This window comes from Anomaloglossus baeobatrachus, chromosome 7 (assembly GCF_048569485.1).
Source record: "Anomaloglossus baeobatrachus isolate aAnoBae1 chromosome 7, aAnoBae1.hap1, whole genome shotgun sequence".
Classification (NCBI taxonomy): Eukaryota; Metazoa; Chordata; class Amphibia; order Anura; family Aromobatidae; genus Anomaloglossus; species Anomaloglossus baeobatrachus.
Window position 1 is genome coordinate 282745056 of NC_134359.1, and position 20319 is coordinate 282765374.

Genomic DNA, 20319 nt, shown 5'->3' on the forward strand with positions numbered 1-20319 from the left:
CCAGCGGCCGGCGCGACCGATTCCTGGAAGTGTGCCTGCTTCAGCTAAGCTGAATGAGGCCATGGCACAAGCGCCGTAGCGCAGATGTCCCCCGGCGCACTACAACACCCAGCATGCTGCGGTGTGAGCGCCAAATGCACGGGGACACAGAGTACCTTGAGGAAGCAGGGCCATGTCCCTGATGTACTCCGCTCCATCCAGCATCTTCTCCAGGGGCTGTAGATGGAGCCCGGTCTCAGTGCCTGGAGACCAGTAAATCCCACTTCACCCAGAGCCCTGTAAAAAGGGATGGGGAAGGAATCAGCATGTGGGCTCCTGCCGCCGTACCCGCAATGGGTACCTCAACCTTACAAACACCTCCGACATACAGTGGGGTGAGAAGGGAGCATGCTGGGAGCCCTGTTTATGGGCCCTCTTTTCTTCCATCCGACATAGTCAGCAGCTGCTGCTGACTAAAAACAATGGAGCTATGCGTGCGTGTCTGACCTCCTTGCGCACAAAGCTAAAACTGAGGAATCTGTACTCCTACGGGAGGGTGTATAGCCAGAAGGGGAGGGGCCTTACACTTTTAAGTGTAGTTCTTTGTGCGGCCTCCAGAGGGCAGTAGCTATACACCCCACTGTCTGGGTCTCCCAATTAGGAGCGAAAAAGAAAAGTGAATTACAAAGTTGCAGGGCATCATCAATTCAATACGAATCGACACCTTGCATACAGAAATGTTATGATTAGAACGTGTAACACTCGCAAGGCTGCGGATGTGAAGCGACACCTCATGGAGACCTTCCTACAAGTCATTGGGTATGGTGGCTGTGTGGAGTGGCCTCCGCTCACCTGACCTGACCCCATTGGACTTCTTTCTGTGAGGTCACATCACACAGCAGGTGAATGCGACCCCTCCACCAACATTGCAGGACCTACGACGACGTATCACAGATGCTTGTGCAAACGTGTCCCCTACCATATTGCACAACGTGCATCCAGATACAGTATGCTGTGCAGAGTCCAGATGTGCATTGCAGCTGACGGGGGACACTGAGCAGCAAAGTTACATGAGCGCCATATGCGTGACCAGCATTCACTGTTTTGGGGGGGTCATGGGTTTCATATCATAGCATTTCTGTATGCAAGGGGTCGATTCGTATTGAATGGATGATGCCCTGCAACTTTGTAATTCACTTTTTCTCTATCTCGTTACGTTTTCGAAATAAAAATGCTAACTCCGTTGTTTCCCACCAGGTGGCGCTATAGGTGGTTTCATTGCGTAGTGCATGGCTACTTTACTATACCTAGACACCACTTCTATGCCTATAGCTGCCGCCGTTCTCAAGTTAATGGCGGTGGACAGGATATGGGTGGACACACTGTATATAGGTGCGGTGTATACAGGATATGGGTGGACACACTGTATAGAGGTGCGGTGTATACAGGATATGGGTGGACACACTGTATATAGGTGCGGTGTATACAGGATATGGGTGGACACACTGTATATAGGTGCGGTGTATACAGGATATGGGTGGACACACTGTATATAGGTGCGGTGTATACAGGATATGGGTGGACACACTGTATATAGGTGCGGTGTATACAGGATATGGGTGGACACACTGTATATAGGTGCGGTGTATACAGGATATGGGTGGACACACTGTATATAGGTGCGGTGTATACAGGATATGGGTGGACACACTGTATATAGGTGCGGTGTATACAGGATATGGGTGGACACACTGTATATAGGTGCGGTGTATACAGGATATGGGTGGACACACTGTATATAGGTGCGGTGTATACAGGATATGGGTGGACACACTGTATATAGGTGCGGTGTATACAGGATATGGGTGGACACACTGTATATAGGTGCGGTGTATACAGGATATGGGTGGACACACTGTATATAGGTGCGGTGTATACAGGATATGGGTGGACACACTGTATATAGGTGCGGTGTATACAGGATATGGGTGGACACAGTGTATATAGGTGCGGTGTATACAGGATATGGGTGGACACACTGTATATCATCTTATTTTTCACACTCCGTATAGCTATGAATGGCAGTGCTGGATGGGTATAAATCACAGCCCTGTTCAACACCTTCTGATCCAATACTTTTATGATCACTTGAGATCTGGTGTCTGAGACCCCCCCCATCAATCAAGGATGAAGGGTCCGCTGCTAAGTCGGTGCTGCGCTCCGGTAACTGCAGCACGCCTACCTGTATTACAGACGCTTCGTGATCATAAATTGCATATCCTGGCACAATGCCATCACTTTAAGAAATGGATGTAACCCCTTTACGAGCTCATTTTATAGAAAACAGCCCCACAACATTTTTAATCTTTAACCCAAACTTTCCGGTCCGGACTTTCCTTCTTCAAGCGAGAAAAACCCAAAATCGATTCTGCCCTATGATGTCCAATACTTTGGACCCAAACGTCATCTGACAAGAACCTAATACACATCAGATGGCCGGCTGACCCCACCAAAATTGGGAAGTTCAGCCACCTTTAATATGAATGGTATCCGCTACTATTACCCTGAAATGAGACCATCCATAATGGCCCCGGGACTCACCTCCTCGGTTTCGGCGCTCTGCAGCAGCTCGGCAGCCTCGCTAGTTTCTATTTCTTCAGAAGTCTGCGTATGAGCAAAATAACCAAAAAAACAAAACAGTTGCAATAAGTCAAAACTAAATATTGGCGAGCCACTTATACTCCATTACCAGGGTGGCGCGGCGGCTCAGTGGTTAGCACTGCAGCCTTGCGGCGGCTCAGTGGTTAGCACTGCAGCCTTGCGGCGGCTCAGTGGTTAGCACTGCAGCCTTGCGGCGGCTCAGTGGTTAGCACTGCAGCCTTGCGGCGGCTCAGTGGTTAGCACTGCAGCCTTGCGGCGGCTCAGTGGTTAGCACTGCAGCCTTGCGGCGGCTCAGTGGTTAGCACTGCAGCCTTGCGGCGCTGGGGTCCTGGGTCCAAATCCCACCAAGGACACCATCTGCAAGGAGTTTGTGTGTCTGCGTGGGTTTCCTCCGGGGTCTCCGGTTTCCTCCCACACTCCAAACACATACAGATAGGGACTCTAGATTGTGAGCCCCAATGGGGACAGTGTTGCCAATGTATGTAAAGCGCTGTGGAATTAATAGCGCTATATAAATGAATAAAATTATTATTATTATTATTATTATTATCATCACCACCACCAAGTGCTACCACGTGGCCACCGCTTCCAAAGATCCCGGATAAGGTTTAAAATCAGACACACAAAAAAAAAAAAGAAAAAAAATAGTATTCTTTTTCTGTTTCCTATTAAATACCTCAATAATATATTCCTGAGTATCGGCGACCACTGAAGAGAACTCCACCAGCATGGTGTGCGGCTCCTCGGAGGCCGTCGTGCTGCTCATGGCTTCCGAGCTGCTGCTGTTTTCTGTCGCCGTCTGTACGCTCTGCTCTGTGCCCTGCAGAATCACACAACCCCCTGGAGAAGACAAAAAGAAGCCAAAGGTGAGCCCCCCCAAAAAGCTGGAGATGTTGCAGCAATTTAATGGGACTTTTGGGGGTCTTCCGATGCCCCTCACTTCCATATTAGGTGGTTTGCGGCGTTGATGGCATTATACAGTCATGTATGTGCAGATTGTGAACACGTCCTGGTAGGCATGTGCCATCATCTGTGCCGCTCACCTCCTGATGTGGAAATGAGGCGTCAGACAGCCCCGTTAAAGTGTAGCCCCCTCTATACAAACATAGGTGTGAAGGGATCTCCTCATTTTAGTATCACCCTCCAAAAAATGTTATGTCCTGTGCCAACACTGACCTTTGGTCTTCATGTGGCGGTTTAACGTGCCGTGTTCTGCAAAGCCTCGGCCGCATCTTGGACATTTGAACGGTTTCTCGCCCGTGTGGTGCCTGATGTGGCGCACCAGAGAGCCCTTCTCCCTGAAGCTGTGAGGGCAGTACTGGCAGACGTAAGGCTTCACTTCCATGTGCGTGCGTAAATGAACCTGCTGAGCGTTCTGCAACGAGAGACACAAAACTGTAGTTTACAGAACAGAAAGAAAAAGAAAAAATGGGTTAAAGGGAACCTGTCATGTGCAATATACACCCGGAACCAGTTCTGGGTGTATATTGCTAATCCCTGCCTAACCGTCCCTGCATCTAGACGCACAGATAAAGAGATCTTTAGAAAAGTATTTCTAAAGATCCTTTATGATATGCTAATGAGGTCAGCAACTCGCCACAAGGGTGTTTGTTCCTGTGCTCAGTATGCCCTCTTAGCTTGGCAACAGGCCCACAGGCGTACTAACATGGTAATCAATGCAGCATCATCAGTGGTGACAGGTGTCCACCATCACCACTGATCAGAAGCCCCAACACTTCCAGTCATGCGCACTATGAAGCCGGGTATATGTGTTCCGGCTACAGAGAGGACTAGTGTGCATGACCGGAAGTGCCGTGACTTCTGATCAGTGGTGACAGCGGACACACGTCACCACTGATGATGCTGCATTGAATAGCATGTTAGTATGCCTGTGGGCCTGCTGCCATGCTAAGAGGGTGGAATGAGCACAGGAACTAACGCCCTTGTGGCTAGTCCCCTCGCTCATTAGCATATCAAAGGATCTTTAGAAAAACGTTTCCTAAAAATCTCTATCTATTCTACTAGATACAGGGACGGTCAGGCATAAGAAATATGCACCCAGAACTGCTCCTGGCTCTAGATGTATAGGGGATCTATTTTATTTTCTATAATTTAATATAGACATTTTTAACATACATACACACACACACACACGTAATATATATTACACACACACAATGACTTTCTATTGGCACTAGACAGGATCCAACACTGTGCAAAGAAAGGAAACTGATGTCGTTGCTCTACCAGACCACTGCAGCTAGTGATTAGCTGCAGGGGTCCAGTGACTGAACAGTCATCGTCCGATGATACCAGTAGTCACACCTCCATTGATTAGACATTTAGGCTGGAATCACACTTGTGAGTGTCAAATCGGTCCGATTCTCATGCAAGAAAGTAGAACGATTTCTTTTCACATTTCATCAGTGTGCCGTCAGTTTGTTTCCTCAGCAGCTGCTACTCATGTACTGTTATGTACAGGAGCATTTACAGTGTTCTCTGCTACATGATAGAAATGTGTGCTGTCCATGTGACTTCCGTTTTTTTTCACGGGCGGCACGGTGGCTCAGTGGTTAGCACTGTATGGTGGCTCAGTGGTTAGCACTATATGGTGGCTCAGTGGTTAGCACTATATGGTGGCTCAGTGGTTAGCACTGTATGGTGGCTCAGTGGTTAGCACTGTATGGTGGCTCAGTGGTTAGCACTGTATGGTGGCTCAGTGGTTAGCACTGTATGGTGGCTCAGTGGTTAGCACTGTATGGTGGCTCAGTGGTTAGCACTGCAGTCTTGCAGCGCTGGGGTCTTGGGTTCAAATCCCACCAAGGACACCATCTACAAGGAGTTTGTGTGTTCTCCCCGTGCTTGCGTGGGTTTCCTCCCACACTCCAAAGACATACAGATAGGGACTCTAGATTGTGAGCCCCAATGGGGACAGTGTTGCGAATGTATGTAAAGTGCTGTGGAATTAACAGCGCTATATAAATGAATGAATTATTATATTACTTTTCACGCACCCATAGACTTGCATTGAAGAGACTCGCGCGAGAAACACTGCATGCTGCGATTTTTTTTCTCAGTCCGATTTGGACTGAAAAAAAAAAAAAATAGATGGGCGCTGCCTCATTAATGAACATTGGTCCGAGTGCAATGCGAGATTTTCTCACATTGCACTGGTGCGAGTTAATCACAAGTGTGACTCCGGCCTTAAAAGAATAAACTGTGGAAAAATCTCATACAATGCCTTAAGCCACCTCCAGATTACTTCTATAAGCTCATGTGTGCAAAGGGCTACACAAGGGACCCATTGCTGCCTATGTAACAGCGAGCGCAAGTCATTTTCCCCTAATCCATATGGAACTGAAAAAAAAAGGAAAGAAAAAAAAAAAAAAAATAAGGTTTCCAGCAAGCCCCATTCTGCTGTTTTTGACAGATGAAAGAAGGGAATTTTGTTTACTTACCGTAAATTCCTTTTCTTCTAGCTCCAATTGGGAGACCCAGACAGTGGGTGTATAGCTACTGCCTCTGGAGGCCGCACAAAGAACTACACTTAAAAGTGTAAGGCCCCTCCCCTTCTGGCTATACACCCTCCCGTAGGAGTACGGATTCCTCAGTTTTAGTACCAAAGCAAGGAGGAGGAAAGCCAATAACAGTTTCAAAAACAAATTCAATCCGATAACAAGATCGGAGAACTTAAGAAACAACATGAACAACATGTGCACCCGAAAAACGAAACCCTAAGAACAAATAGGGCGGGTGCTGGGTCTCCCAATTGGAGCTAGAAGAAAAGGAATTTACGGTAAGTAAACAAAATTCCCTTCTTCTTTTTCGCTCCTAATTGGGAGACCCAGACAGTGGGACGTCCAAAAGCAGTCCCTGGGTGGGTAAAAAGATACCACATGAACGGGCTGTCAGACAGCCTCTTCCTACAGGTGGGCCACCGCCGCCTGAAGGACCTGTCTACCTAGGCTGGCATCTGCCGAAGCGTAGGTATGCACTTGATAGTGTTTGGTAAACGTGTGCAGACTCGACCAGGTAGCCGCCTGGCACACTTGCTGAGCCGTAGCCTGATGCCGCAATGCCCAGGACGCACCCACGGCTCTGGTAGAATGGGCCTTCAGTCCAGATGGAATCGGAAGCCCAGCAGAACGGTATGTGTGAAGAATTGGTTCCTTGATCCACCGCGCAAGGGTGGATTTGGAAGCTTGCGATCCCTTATGCTGACCAGCGACTAGGACAAAGAGCGCATCAGAACGGCGTAGAGGCGCCGTGCGAGAAATGTAAATCCTGAGTGCTCTCACCAGGTCCAACAGATGTAAACCCTTTTCAAATTGGTGAACTGGATGCGGACACAAAGATGGCAAAGTGATATCCTGATTGAGATGAAAGGAAGAAACCACCTTGGGAGAAAACTCCGGAATTGGACGCAGTACTACCTTGTCTTGGTGAAACACCAGGAAGGGAGATTTGCAAGATAACGCCGCTAGCTCGGACACTCTTCGAAGAGACGTGACCGCCACAAGAAAAACTACTTTTTGTGAAAGCCGAGAAAGGGAAACCTCTTTCAACGGCTCGAAAGGCGGCTTCTGGAGAGCAATGAGAACCTTGTTCAGATCCCAGGGTTCCAATGGCCGTCTGTAAGGAGGAACGATATGACAAACTCCTTGGAGAAAAGTGCGTACTTTAGAAAGCCGTGCCAAGCGCTTCTGAAAGAATACGGATAGCGCGGAGACTTGACCCTTAAGCGAGCTAAGCGACAAACCTTTTTCCAACCCAGACTGCAGGAAGGAAAGAAAAATTGGCAATGCAAATGGCCAGGGAGAAAACCCTTGAGCCAAGCACCAAGCTAAGAATATCTTCCACGTCCTGTGATAGATCTTAGCTGAGGATGGTTTTCTAGCCTGTCTCATTGTGGCAACAACTTCATGAGATAAACCTGAGGCCGCTAGGATCCAGGACTCAATGGCCACACAGTCAGGTTCAGGGCCGCAGAATTCAGATGGAAAAACGGCCCTTGAGACAGCAAATCTGGACGGTTTGGTAGTGTCCACGGTTGGCCTACCGTGAGATGCCACAGATCCGGGTACCACGACCTTCTTGGCCAATCTGGAGCGACGAGTATGGCTCGATGGCAGTCGGACTTGATTTTCCGGAGAACTCTGGGTAACAATGCTAGAGGTGGGAACACATAGGGGAGTCGGAATTGCGACCAATCCTGAACCAAGGCGTCTGCCGCCAGCGCTCGGTGATCGTGAGACCGTGCCATGAAAACTGGGACCTTGTTGTTGTGCCGTGACGCCATCAGATCGACGTCCGGCGTCCCCCAGCGGCAACAGATCTGTTGAAACACGTCCGGGTGAAGGGACCATTCTCCTGCGTCCATGCCCTGGCGACTGAGAAAGTCTGCTTCCCAGTTTTCCACGCCTGGGATGTGAACTGCGGATATGGTGGACGCTCTGCTTTCCACCCACGTCAAAATCCGCTGGACTTCTTGAAAAGCTTGGCGACTGCGTGTTCCCCCTTGGTGGTTGATGTACGCCACCGCCGTGGAATTGTCCGACTGAATCCGAATCTGCTTGCCTTCCAGCCATTGTTGGAAGGCTCGCAGGGCAAGATAGATTGCTCTGATTTCCAGAACATTGATCTGCAGGGTGGACTCTTCCTGAGTCCACGTCCCCTGAGCCCTGTGGTGGAGAAACACCGCTCCCCACCCTGATAGGCTCGCATCCGTCGTGACCACTGCCCAGGACGGGGGAAGGAACGACTTTCCCTGTGACAATGAGGTGGGGAGAAGCCACCAACGCAGAGAGTCCTTGGCAGTTTGAGAGAGGGAGACAGTCCTGTCGAGGGACGTCGATTTCCCATCCCATTGGCGTAGAATGTCCCATTGTAGAGGGCGCAGATGAAACTGCGCGAACGGGACTGCCTCCATTGCTGCTACCATCTTTCCTAGGAAATGCATGAGGCGCCTCAGTGAGTGCGACTGGCTCTGAAGGAGAGATTGCACTCCAGTCCGTAGCGAGCACTGCTTGTCCAGTGGAAGCCTCACTATCGCTGAGAGAGTATGAAACTCCATGCCAAGATAAGTCAGAGATTGGGTCGGGGTTAGATGAGACTTTGGAAAGTTGATAATCCACCCGAAACTCTGGAGAGTGTCTAGTGCCACCTTCAGACTGTGTTGGCATGCCTCTTGAGAGGGTGCCTTTATAAGCAGGTCGTCTAGATACGGGATGACCGAGTGACCCTGCGAGTGCAGAACAGCTACTACTGCTGCCATGACTTTGGTGAAGACCCGGGGGGCTGTTGCCAGACCGAAAGGTAACGCTACGAACTGTAGGTGTTCGTCGTGTATGACGAAGCGTAGGAAACGCTGATGCTCTGGTGCAATCGGCACGTGGAGATACGCATCTTTGATGTCTATTGATGCTAGAAAATCTCCTTGAGACATTGAGGCTATGACGGAGCGTAGGGATTCCATCCGGAACCTCCTGACTTTTACGTGTCTGTTGAGCAACTTTAGATCCAGGACGGGTCGATACGATCCGTCCTTTTTTGGGACCACAAACAGATTGGAGTAAAAACCGTGACCTTGTTCCTGAAGAGGGACGGAGGTCACCACTCCTTCCGCCTTTAGAGCGGCCACCGCCTGCAACAGAGCATCGGCTCGGTCTGGTGGTGGAGAAGTTCTGAAGAAACGAGTTGGCGGACGAGAACTGAACTCTATCCTGTACCCGTGAGACAGAATATCCCTCACCCAACGGTCTTTGACGCGTGACAGCCAAATGTCGCCAAAGTGGGAAAGCCTCCCACCGACCGCGGGTGTGGGAATCGGAGACCGCAAGTCAGGAGGACGCCGTCTTGGCAACGGTTCCTCCGGCTGTCCTTTTTGGGCGTGACTGAGACCTCCAAGAATCTGAGCGTCTCTGGTCTGTTTGAGTCTTTTTTGACGAGGCGAATTGGGACCTGCCCGGTCCTCGAAAGGACCGATAACCAGACTGACCCTTCCTCTGTTGGGGTTTGTTTTGTCTGTGTTGCGGTAAGGATGAGTCCTTACCCTTGGAGTGTTTGATGATTTCATCCAAACGCTCTCCAAACAATCGGTCACGAGAAAAAGGCAAATTGGTTAAGCACTTCTTGGAATGAGAATCTGCTTTCCAATGTCTCAACCACAGGGCCCTACGCAAAACAACGGAGTTGGCTGACGCCACTGCCGTGCGGCTTGTAGCGTCAAGAGCAGCATTAATCGCGTACGACGCGAATGCCGCCATTTGCGAGGTCAATGGTGCTACCTGCGGGGCAAATGCACGTGTGACTGAGTCGACTCGCGCAAGCCCGGCTGAGATAGCTTGGAGTGCCCATACGGCCGCAAAAGAAGGCGCTAATGACGCTCCAATCGCTTCATAGATGGATTTCAGCCAGAGCTCCATCTGCCTGTCAGTGGCATCTTTAAGTGCCGCTCCATCTTCAACTGCAACCAAGGATCTAGCTGCAAGCCTGGAAATTGGAGGATCCACTTTTGGACACTGGGTCCAACCCTTGACCACCTCAGGGGGAAAAGGGTAGCGTGTATCTTTAAGCCGTTTAGGAAAACGCCTTTCAGGATAAGCGTGGGGTTTCTGGATTGCGTCTCTAAAGTCAGCGTGGTCCAGAAAAGTGCTTAATGTACGCTTAGGGTATCTGAAATGGATTCTCTCGTGCTGCGAAGCTGACTCCTCTACAAGAGGAGCTGGTGGGGAAATATTTAACATCTTATTGATGTTAAATATAAGATCATTAACTATGGCGTCACCATCTGGTGTATCTAGATTGAGAGCGGTCCCAGGATCAGAATCCTGATCAGTTACGTCCGCCTCATCACCCATAGATTCATCTCGCTGGGATCCTGACCATTGAGATGAATGTGAAGGCCCGTCATAGCGAGCCCGCTTAGGCTGCCCGGGGCCATCGTCCGAGTCAGAGTCTTCACCCTGAGGTGTATATGCCCGTCCCGGAGCTTGGAGCTGAGGGGGACCAGGGGGCAATGATTGCACAGTGTCCGTGGCCTGAAGTACAGGCCTAGCTCGCAATGTGTCAAGAATTTGTGACATAGTGAGAGACATTCTGTCAGCAAAAGCTGCAAACTCAGTTCCTGTCACCTGGACAGCATTCACAGGTGGTACACCCTGGGTCACGTCCAGCAGAGGTCCCGACTGTGCAAGCGCCGCAGGGGCCGAGCACTGCACACAATGGGGGTCCGTGGAGCCTGCTGGTAGAAAAGTCCCACATGCGGTGCAGGAAGCATATAATGTCTGTGCCTTGGCACCCTTGCGTTTTACGGACGACATGCTGCTGGCTCTCTGCAATGTGAGAGAGTCTATAGCCAAAGGGCGACCAGCGCTATGTAATACCAAGTATTTGTAGAAACAAAATACTAAGAATACTACTGGCACAAGAGGGGGTGAGCCCTGAGGGCTGCTTACCGCCCGCTGAATAGCGGGTAAGAGGCGCAGAATTCCTTGTCTGGGTCTCCCCGGCTCCCCTCTGCAGCTCAGCGTGTCAGCAGGAATGGCTGCCGGCGTCTGTGGAGAGGGGCGGTCCGTGGGAGTTCCCAAACAGAAGTGCGGGAAACAGTGTCCCCTCTGTGCCGATTGTGAGGGCTGGAGTATGTAAAAACGACTCCAGCCCTCGGCGCTGATGCACTGGCCAGCGTCCCGCCCCTCTCCTGACTGGCAGGTCTGGGGGCGGGAACGAACGGAAGCAGGCCGCAAAAGCCGGGGACTCGAGTTATCAGCGCGGCCGCCGTAAAAGCGCGGGCCGCGCTGAAGTCCCCGGCGCACCACAAGTGTCAGCCGCGCCGCAGTCCCAGCGGCCGGCGTGACCGATTTCCAGAAGTGGCCAGCGTCCCGCCCCTCTCCTGACTGGCAGGTCTGGGGGCGGGAACGAACGGAAGCAGGCCGCAAAAGCCGGGGACTCGAGTTATCAGCGCGGCCGCCGTAAAAGCGCGGGCCGCGCTGAAGTCCCCGGCGCACCACAAGTGCCAGCCGCGCCGCAGTCCCAGCGGCCGGCGCGACCGATTCCCATAAGTGTGCCTGCTTCAGCGAAGCTGAATGAGGCCATGGCACAAGCGCCGTAGCGCTGATGTCCCCCGGCGCACTACAACACCCAGCATGCTGCGGTGTGAGCCCCAAATGCACGGGGACACAGAGTACCTTGAGGAAGCAGGGCCATGTCCCTGATGTACTCCGCTCCATCCAGCATCTTCTCCAGGGGCTGTAGATGGAGCACGGTCTCAGTGCCTGGAGACCAGTAAATCCCACTTCACCCAGAGCCCTGTAAAAAGGGATGGGGAAGGAATCAGCATGTGGGCTCCTGCCGCCGTACCCGCAATGGGTACCTCAACCTTACAAACACCTCCGACATACAGTGGGGTGAGAAGGGAGCATGCTGGGAGCCCTGTATGGGCCCTCTTTTCTTCCATCCGACATAGTCAGCAGCTGCTGCTGACTAAAAACAATGGAGCTATGCGTGCGTGTCTGACCTCCTGCGCACAAAGCTAAAACTGAGGAATCCGTACTCCTACGGGAGGGTGTATAGCCAGAAGGGGAGGGGCCTTACACTTTTAAGTGTAGTTCTTTGTGCGGCCTCCAGAGGCAGTAGCTATACACCCACTGTCTGGGTCTCCCAATTAGGAGCGAAAAAGAAATAATGCATATAATGGCAGCCACACGTGGAGTATACACGCACAGCGCTGCATGCTGAGGGGGGTGTTTTGTCCCCGGCCGGTCACATGTGGCAGCAGAGGTCATAGTACCGCACAGTGGAGCACAGACGGCTATAGTTAATCTATAGGATATCTCCGGTGACTGATGTGATGCAAGGTGTACATTGCGATCTATAGAAGCAGCCAGTAGTCCCGGCTGGAGTGACCTCCGAATCTCACCTTTGTTTTGTACTTTTTCCCGCACTTTGGGCAGGAGTACGGCCGGTCATCCGAGTGGACTCTCATGTGGCCCTTGACGTGTGCTATCGTTTTGTACATCTTCCCGCATTCTCCGCACCTGTACTTCCGGATATTGCCGTGCGATTCCTTATGCTTCTTCAGCATGTGAGCCTTCAAGAATTCGCGGCCGCACTGATCGCAGCGAAACAGCTTGCACCCTGCGGAGACAAGCAGCGGGTGTATATTACGCACAATGCAACGCAAGCGGACTAAACATTTTTAGTTAGCGATGCCAAAGCTCTTTGCAAATTCGTGTTGAGGCTGAATGAAGCCACACGTGATCGGTGTATGAACTGTTGTGATCTGGTAACCGTGGACGATCACGAAAGATCCCATTAATCAAGAACAAAACCAAAACCACAAGAGTAGTTGGAACCTGAGCTGACCGCAATCCCCTATCTATCGGACAACACTAGAAGTAGCAGTGGGATGTTCCTAACACACCTAGACACCTCGTCACTGCCGGAGAAACTGGCTACACCTCAAAGATAGAAAGGAGGAATCCTAACTTGCCTCGGAGCAGTCCCCAAAGGAATAGCAAGCCCCCAACATGTAACAACGGTGATATAAGAAAATACAATGCACAGATAGAAAGAAGGGAATTTTGTTTACTTACCGTAAATTCCTTTTCTTCTAGCTCCAATTGGGAGACCCAGACAATTGGGTGTATAGCTATGCCTCCGGAGGCCACACAAAGTATTACACTAAAAGTGTAAAGCCCCTCCCCTTCAGCCTATACACCCCCCGTACTGCTACGGGCTCATCAGTTTTGGTGCAAAAGCCAGAAGGAGGAAAAAATTATAAACTGGTTTAAAGTAAATTCAATCCGAAGGAATATCGGAGAACTGAAACCATTTAACATGAACAACATGTGTATACAAAAAAACAGGGGCGGGTGCTGGGTCTCCCAATTGGAGCTAGAAGAAAAGGAATTTACGGTAAGTAAACAAAATTCCCTTCTTCTTTGTCGCTCCTAATTGGGAGACCCAGACAATTGGGACGTCCAAAAGCAGTCCCTGGGTGGGTAAATAATACCTCATAATAGAGCCGTAACGGCTCCGTCCTACAGGTGGGCAACTGCCGCCTGAAGGACTCGCCTACCTAGGCTGGCATCTGCCGAAGCATAGGTATGCATCTGATAGTGTTTCGTGAAAGTGTGCAGGCTCGACCAGGTAGTTGCCTGACACATCTGCTGAGCCGTAGCCTGGTGTCGCAAGGCCCAGGACGCTCCCACGGCCCTGGTAGAATGGGCCTTCAGTCCTGAGGGAACCGGAAGCCCCGAGGAACGGTAAGCTTCGAGAATTGGTTCCTTGATCCACCGAGCCAGGGTTGATTTGGAAGCTTGTGTCCCTTTACGCTGGCCAGCGACAAGGACAAAGAGAGCATCGGAGCGGCGCAGGGGCGCCGTACGAGAAATGTAGAGTCTGAGTGCTCTCACCAGATCTAACAAGTGCAAATCCTTTTCACATTGGTGAACTGGATGAGGACAAAACGAGGGTAAGGAGATGTCCTGATTGAGATGAAAAGTGGGCAAGGCAAATGGCCAGGGAGAAAACGCCTGAGCAGAGCACCACGACGAAGGGAATTTTGTTACTTACCGTAAATTCCTTTTCTTCTAGCTCTTATTGGGAGACCCAGACGATTGGGGTATAGCTACTGCCCTCTGGAGGCCACACAAAGCACTACATTAAAAGTGCAAGGCCCCTCCCCCTCTGGCTATACCCCCCCCGTGGTATCACGGGTTCTCCAGTTTTAGTGCCAAAGCAAGAAGGAGGAAGCCAATAACTGGTTTAAACAAATTAACTCCGAATAACATCGGAGAACTGAAAAACCGTTCAACATGAACAACATGCGTACCCGCAAACAACAAAAAAACATCCCGAAGGACAACAGGGCGGGTGCTGGGTCTCCCAATAAGAGCTAGAAGAAGAAGGGAATTTTGTTACTTACCGTAAATTCCTTTTCTTCTAGCTCTTATTGGGAGACCCAGACGATTGGGGTATAGCTACTGCCCTCTGGAGGCCACACAAAGCACTACATTAAAAGTGCAAGGCCCCTCCCCCTCTGGCTATACCCCCCCCGTGGTATCACGGGTTCTCCAGTTTTAGTGCCAAAGCAAGAAGGAGGAAGCCAATAACTGGTTTAAACAAATTAACTCCGAATAACATCGGAGAACTGAAAAACCGTTCAACATGAACAACATGTGTACCCGCAAACAACAAAAAAACATCCCGAAGGACAACAGGGCGGGTGCTGGGTCTCCCAATAAGAGCTAGAAGAAAAGGAATTTACGGTAAGTAACAAAATTCCCTTCTTCTTCAGCGCTCTATTGGGAGACCCAGACGATTGGGACGTCCAAAAGCTGTCCCTGGGTGGGTAAATAAATACCTCATGTTAGAGCTGCAAAACAGCCCTCCCCTACGGGGGTGTCACTGCCGCCTGCAGGACTCTTCTACCTAAGCTGGCATCCGCCGAAGCATAGGTATGCACCTGATAATGCTTGGTGAAAGTGTGCAGACTGGACCAGGTAGCTGCCTGGCACACCTTTTGAGCCGAAGCCTGGTGACGTAATGCCCAGGACGCACCCACGGCTCTGGTGGAGTGGGCTTTTAGCCCTGAAGGAACCGGAAGCCCCGCAGAACGGTAGGCCTCTAGAATTGGTTCTTTGATCCATCGAGCCAGGGTGGCTTTAGAAGCCTGCAACCCCTTGCGCGGACCAGCGACAAGGACGAAAAGTGCATCGGCACGGCGTATGGGCGCCGTGCGGGAAATGTAGATTCTGAGTGCTCTCACCAGATCTAGCAAACGTAAGGCCTTTTCATACCGGTGAACCGGATGAGGGCAAAAAGAAGGCAAGGAAATATCCTGATTAAGATGAAAAGAGGATACGACCTTAGGAAGAAACTCCGGAATGGGGCGCAGCACAACCTTGTCCTGGTGGAACACCAGGAAGGGAGCCTTAGATGACAGAGCTGCCAGCTCAGACACTCGCCGAAGCGATGTGATCGCAACAAGAAACGCCACTTTCTGCGACAGCCGAGAAAAGGAAACTTCCTTCAGAGGCTCGAAGGGCGGCTTCTGGAGAGCAACTAGTACCCTGTTCAGATCCCATGGATCTAACGGTCGCTTGTACGGGGGCACAATATGACAGACCCCCTGCAGGAACGTGCGCACCTTAGGAAGACGTGCTAGACGCTTCTGAAAAAACACGGATAGTGCCGAAACTTGCCCTTTAAGGGAGCTGAGCGACAAGCCCTTTTCTAACCCCGATTGCAGGAAGGAAAGAAACTTGGGCAATGCAAATGGCCAGGGAGACACTCCCTGAGCAGAGCACCAGGACAAGAAAATCTTCCACGTTCTGTGGTAGATCTTAGCCGAATTCGACTTTCTAGCTTGTCTCATTGTGGCAACGACTCCCTGAGATAATCCAGCAGATGCTAGGATCCAGGACTCAATGGCCACACAGTCAGGTTCAGGGCCGCAGAATTCTGATGGAAAAACGGCCCTTGGGACAGTAAGTCTGGTCGGTCTGGCAGTGACCACGGTCGACCGATCGTGAGATGCCACAGATCCGGATACCACGACCTCCTCGGCCAGTCTGGAGCGACGAGTATGATGCGGCTGCACTCGGATCTGATCTTGCGTAGCACTCTGGGCAAGAGCGCCAGAGGCGGAAACACGTATGGGAGCTGAAACTGCGACCAATCTTGAACCAAGGCGTCTGCCGCCAGAGCTCTTTGATCGCGCGACCTCGCCATGAATGCCGGGACCTTGTTGTTGTGCCGGGATGCCATTAGGTCGACGTCCGGCACTCCCCAGCGTCGACAGATTTCCCGAAACACGTCCGGGTGAAGGGACCATTCCCCTGCGTCCATGCCCTGGCGACTGAGGAAGTCTGCTTCCCAGTTTTCTACGCCTGGGATGTGAACCGCGGATATGGTGGATGCTCTGTCCTCCACCCACATTAGAATGCGCCGGACTTCTTGGAAGGCTTGCCGACTGCGCGTCCCTCCTTGGTGGTTGATGTATGCCACCGCTGTGGAGTTGTCCGATTGGATTCGGATCTGCTTTCCTTCCAGCCACTGTTGGAAGGCCAGTAGAGCAAGATACACTGCTCTGATCTCCAGAACATTGATCTGAAGGGTGGACTCCTGCGGAGTCCACGTCCCCTGAGCCCTGTGGTGGAGAAATACTGCTCCCCACCCTGACAGACTCGCATCTGTCGTGACTACTGCCCAGGATGGGGGCAGGAAGGATCTTCCCCGAGACAATGAGGTGGGAAGGAGCCACCATTGTAGAGAGTCTTTGGCCGTCTGGGAAAGCGAGACTTTCCTGTCCAGGGACGTTGACTTCCCGTCCCATTGGCGGAGAATGTCCCATTGAAGTGGGCGCAGATGAAACTGCGCAAAGGGAACTGCTTCCATGGCTGCCACCATCTTCCCTAGGAAATGCATGAGGCGCCGCAAGGGATGCAACTGGCCCTGCAGAAGAGATTGCACCCCTGTCTGTAGTGACCGCTGCTTGTCCAGCGGAAGCTTCACTATCGCTGCTAGAGTATGAAACTCCATGCCAAGATACGTTAGTGACTGAGTCGGTGCTAGGATCGACTTTGGAAAGTTGATGATCCATCCGAAAGACTGTAGAGTCTCCAGCGTAGCATTCAGGCTGTGCTGACATGCCTCCTGAGAGGGAGCTTTGACCAATAAGTCGTCTAGGTAAGGGATCACCGAGTGTCCCTGAGAGTGCAAGACTGCTACCACCGCCGCCATGACCTTGGTGAAGACCCGTGGGGCTGTCGCCAGACCAAATGGAAGAGCTACGAACTGAAAATGGTCGTCTCCTATCACAAAACGTAGAAAACGTTGATGTTCTGTAGCAATTGGCACATGGAGATAAGCATCTTTGATGTCTATTGAGGCAAGGAAGTCTCCTCTGGACATTGAGGCAATGACAGAGCGGAGGGTTTCCATCCGGAACCTCCTGGCGTGCACATGTTTGTTGAGCCGTTTTAGGTCCAGAACAGGACGGAACGAGCCGTCCTTTTTTGGAACCACAAAGAGATTGGAGTAAAACCCTTGCCCTTGTTCCTGAGAAGGGACTGGGATAACCACTCCTTCCGCTTTTAGGGAATCCACCGCCTGCAGCAGAGCATCTGCTCGGTCTGGACGTGGGGAGGTTCTGAAGAACCGAGCTGGAGGACGAGAATTGAACTCGATTCTGTACCCGCGAGACAAAATGTCCGTCACCCACCGGTCTTTGACCTGTGACATCCAAATGCCGGAAAAGCGGGAGAGCCTGCCCCCGACCGGCGATGCGGAGGGGGGGGGCTGGAAGTCATGAGGTAGCCGCTTTGGAAGCGGTACCTCCATTTGCTTTCTTGGGGCGTGTGTGAGTCCGCCACGAATCTGAGTTTCTTTGCGTCCTCTGAGTCCCTTTGGACGAGGTAAATGGTGTCTTGCCCGAACCTCGAAAGGACTGAAACCTCTGCTGCCACTTTTTCTGCTGAGGTTTGGATGTTCTGGGTTGTGGTAAAGAGGAGTCTTTACCCTTGGACTGCTTAATGATGTCAGCCAATGGCTCGCCAAACAGTCTATCTCTAGATAAAGGCAAACTGGTTAAACATTTTTTGGAACCAGCATCTGCTTTCCAGTCCTTTAACCACAAGGCTCTGCGCAAAACTACCGAATTGGCGGACGCCATTGAGGTGCGACTGGTAGATTCTAGGACCGCATTGATAGCGTAAGACGCAAACGCCGACATCTGCGTGGTAAGGTGCGCCACTTGCGGCGCCGCTGGATGTATGATAGCATCCACTTTTGCTAAGCCAGCTGAAATAGCCTGGAGTGCCCATACGGCTGCGAATGCCGGAGCAAACGACGCGCCGATAGCTTCATAGACAGATTTTAACCAAAGGTCCATCTGTCTGTCATTGGCATCTTTAAGTGAAGCGCCATCCTCCACTGCAACTATGGATCTAGCTGCAAGTTTGGAAATCGGGGGGTCTACCTTTGGACACTGTGTCCAGCGCTTGACCACCTCAGGGGGGAAAGGGAAACGCGTATCTTTAGATCGTTTAGAGAAACGCCTTTCTGGGTGAGCGTCGTGCTTCTGGATTGATTCTCTGAAGTCAGAGTGATCTAACAAAGCACTCAATTTACGCTTGGGATAAAGGAAACGAAACTTTTCCTGCTCCGCAGCCGCCTCTTCTGCTGAAGGGGCTGGGGGAGAAATATCCAACAGCCTATTGATGGCTGAGATAAGGTCGTTTACCATGGCATCCCCATCCGGGGTATCCAGGTTGAGAGGGGTTCCAGGAGTGGATTCCTGATCACTCTCATCAGACACATCACAGGGAGACTGATTGCGCTGAGACCCTGAGCAGTGTGAAGACGTCGAGGGTCTTTCCCAGCGAGCTCGCTTAGGGTGGCTGGGGCCATCATCTGAGTCATAATCCTCGGCCTGTGAAGCCGGGGACCCCCCTGTGGGCTGGATACATTCCAAGTAAGGGGGACCTGAGGACAGAGGCCTCGCCGTGCCCAGAGACTGAGCCCCATGCATAGATTGCAAGGTTTCAAGGATTTTTGCCATAGACACAGACATATTATCTGCAAAAACTGCAAAGTCCGTCCCTGTCACCGGGGCAGAACTTACAAGCGTCTCAGCCTGGGTCGCTACCTCTCCTGACTCCGGCTGGCGAAGCAGCACCGGGTCGGAGCATTGCACACAATGGGGGTCATCGGAGCCTGCTGGTAGATTAGCCCCACATGCAGCACACGCAGTATACACAGCCCTTTTTGCCTTGGCCGCCTTGCGTTTTGAGGATGACATGTTGCTGCTTCCACAGAGTGATCTGGGAGATGCAGCCAGAAGCGCACCTCACAGTGCAAGAAATACAATATCTATATATCTGTACCCAGTACACTGATACACAGTGAGGCACTAGAGGGACCAGCACAGAAAAATCGCTTACCGCCCGCTTAAAAAGCGGGTGTGTGGTCGCCAGATAGCCCCTAGTCCAGGTCTCCCAGAGCCTTGCGTCCTTCCTCCAGCCAGACTGCATGTAATGGCTGCCGGCGTCTGAGAGGAAGGGGGGCGGGCCCTGGGCGTTCCTGGCCAAGAGCGGGAAGCCTGCTTCCCTCTGTGCCTAGTGTGAGGGCTGGAGCATGTAAATCAGGCTCCAGCCCTCGTCGCTGCTAGCGAACAGCGTCTCTCCCCTACCCTGAATGACAGGGTGGGGGCGGGAACGAAACGGAGCTGCCGGCGTCCTAGGCCCAAAAAGCCGGGGACTAAATTTATAACCGCCGCCGCCGTAAAAGCGCGGACGGCGGATCCCCGGCGCACCACAAGTCACAGCAGCGCCGCCCGGTCCAGAGGGGGTCGGCGCTGCGTTCCCATACACAAAAAAGTCCCCCAGTAATCTGTAGGGACACCAACTCCACGTTGCGGTCCCCGGCGCACTACAACACCCAGCCAGCCCGGAGTGTGTCTGTGCCTGCCGGGGACACAGAGTACCTGTATGATGCAGGGCCTGTCCCTGATCGTACTCCTGCTCCGTCTCCATCAGGTTCTAATGGGTCTGTGGATGGAGCCCGGCATCAGAGCTGAGAGGCCGGCAGGATCCCACTTCCACAGAGCCCTACAAGGGGATGTGGAAGGAAAACAGCATGTCAGGCTCCAGCCCTGTACCAGCAATAGGTACCTCA

General features: G+C 51.8%; 1 protein-coding gene across 1 annotated transcript in view; it reads right to left on the reverse strand.

Annotated features, from left to right (window-relative positions):
* Positions 1-20319, reverse strand: part of E4F1 (E4F transcription factor 1) — an 88852-nt gene that overhangs the window by 15516 nt on the left and 53017 nt on the right. Inside the window, exons 4-7 of the mRNA XM_075319789.1 lie at positions 12557-12774; positions 3817-4015; positions 3317-3480; positions 2581-2643 (exon numbers count right to left, since the gene is read on the reverse strand). Coding sequence (XP_075175904.1) covers positions 2581-2643; positions 3317-3480; positions 3817-4015; positions 12557-12774 — 644 coding nt within the window. The remainder of the gene's footprint in view (positions 1-2580; positions 2644-3316; positions 3481-3816; positions 4016-12556; positions 12775-20319) is intronic.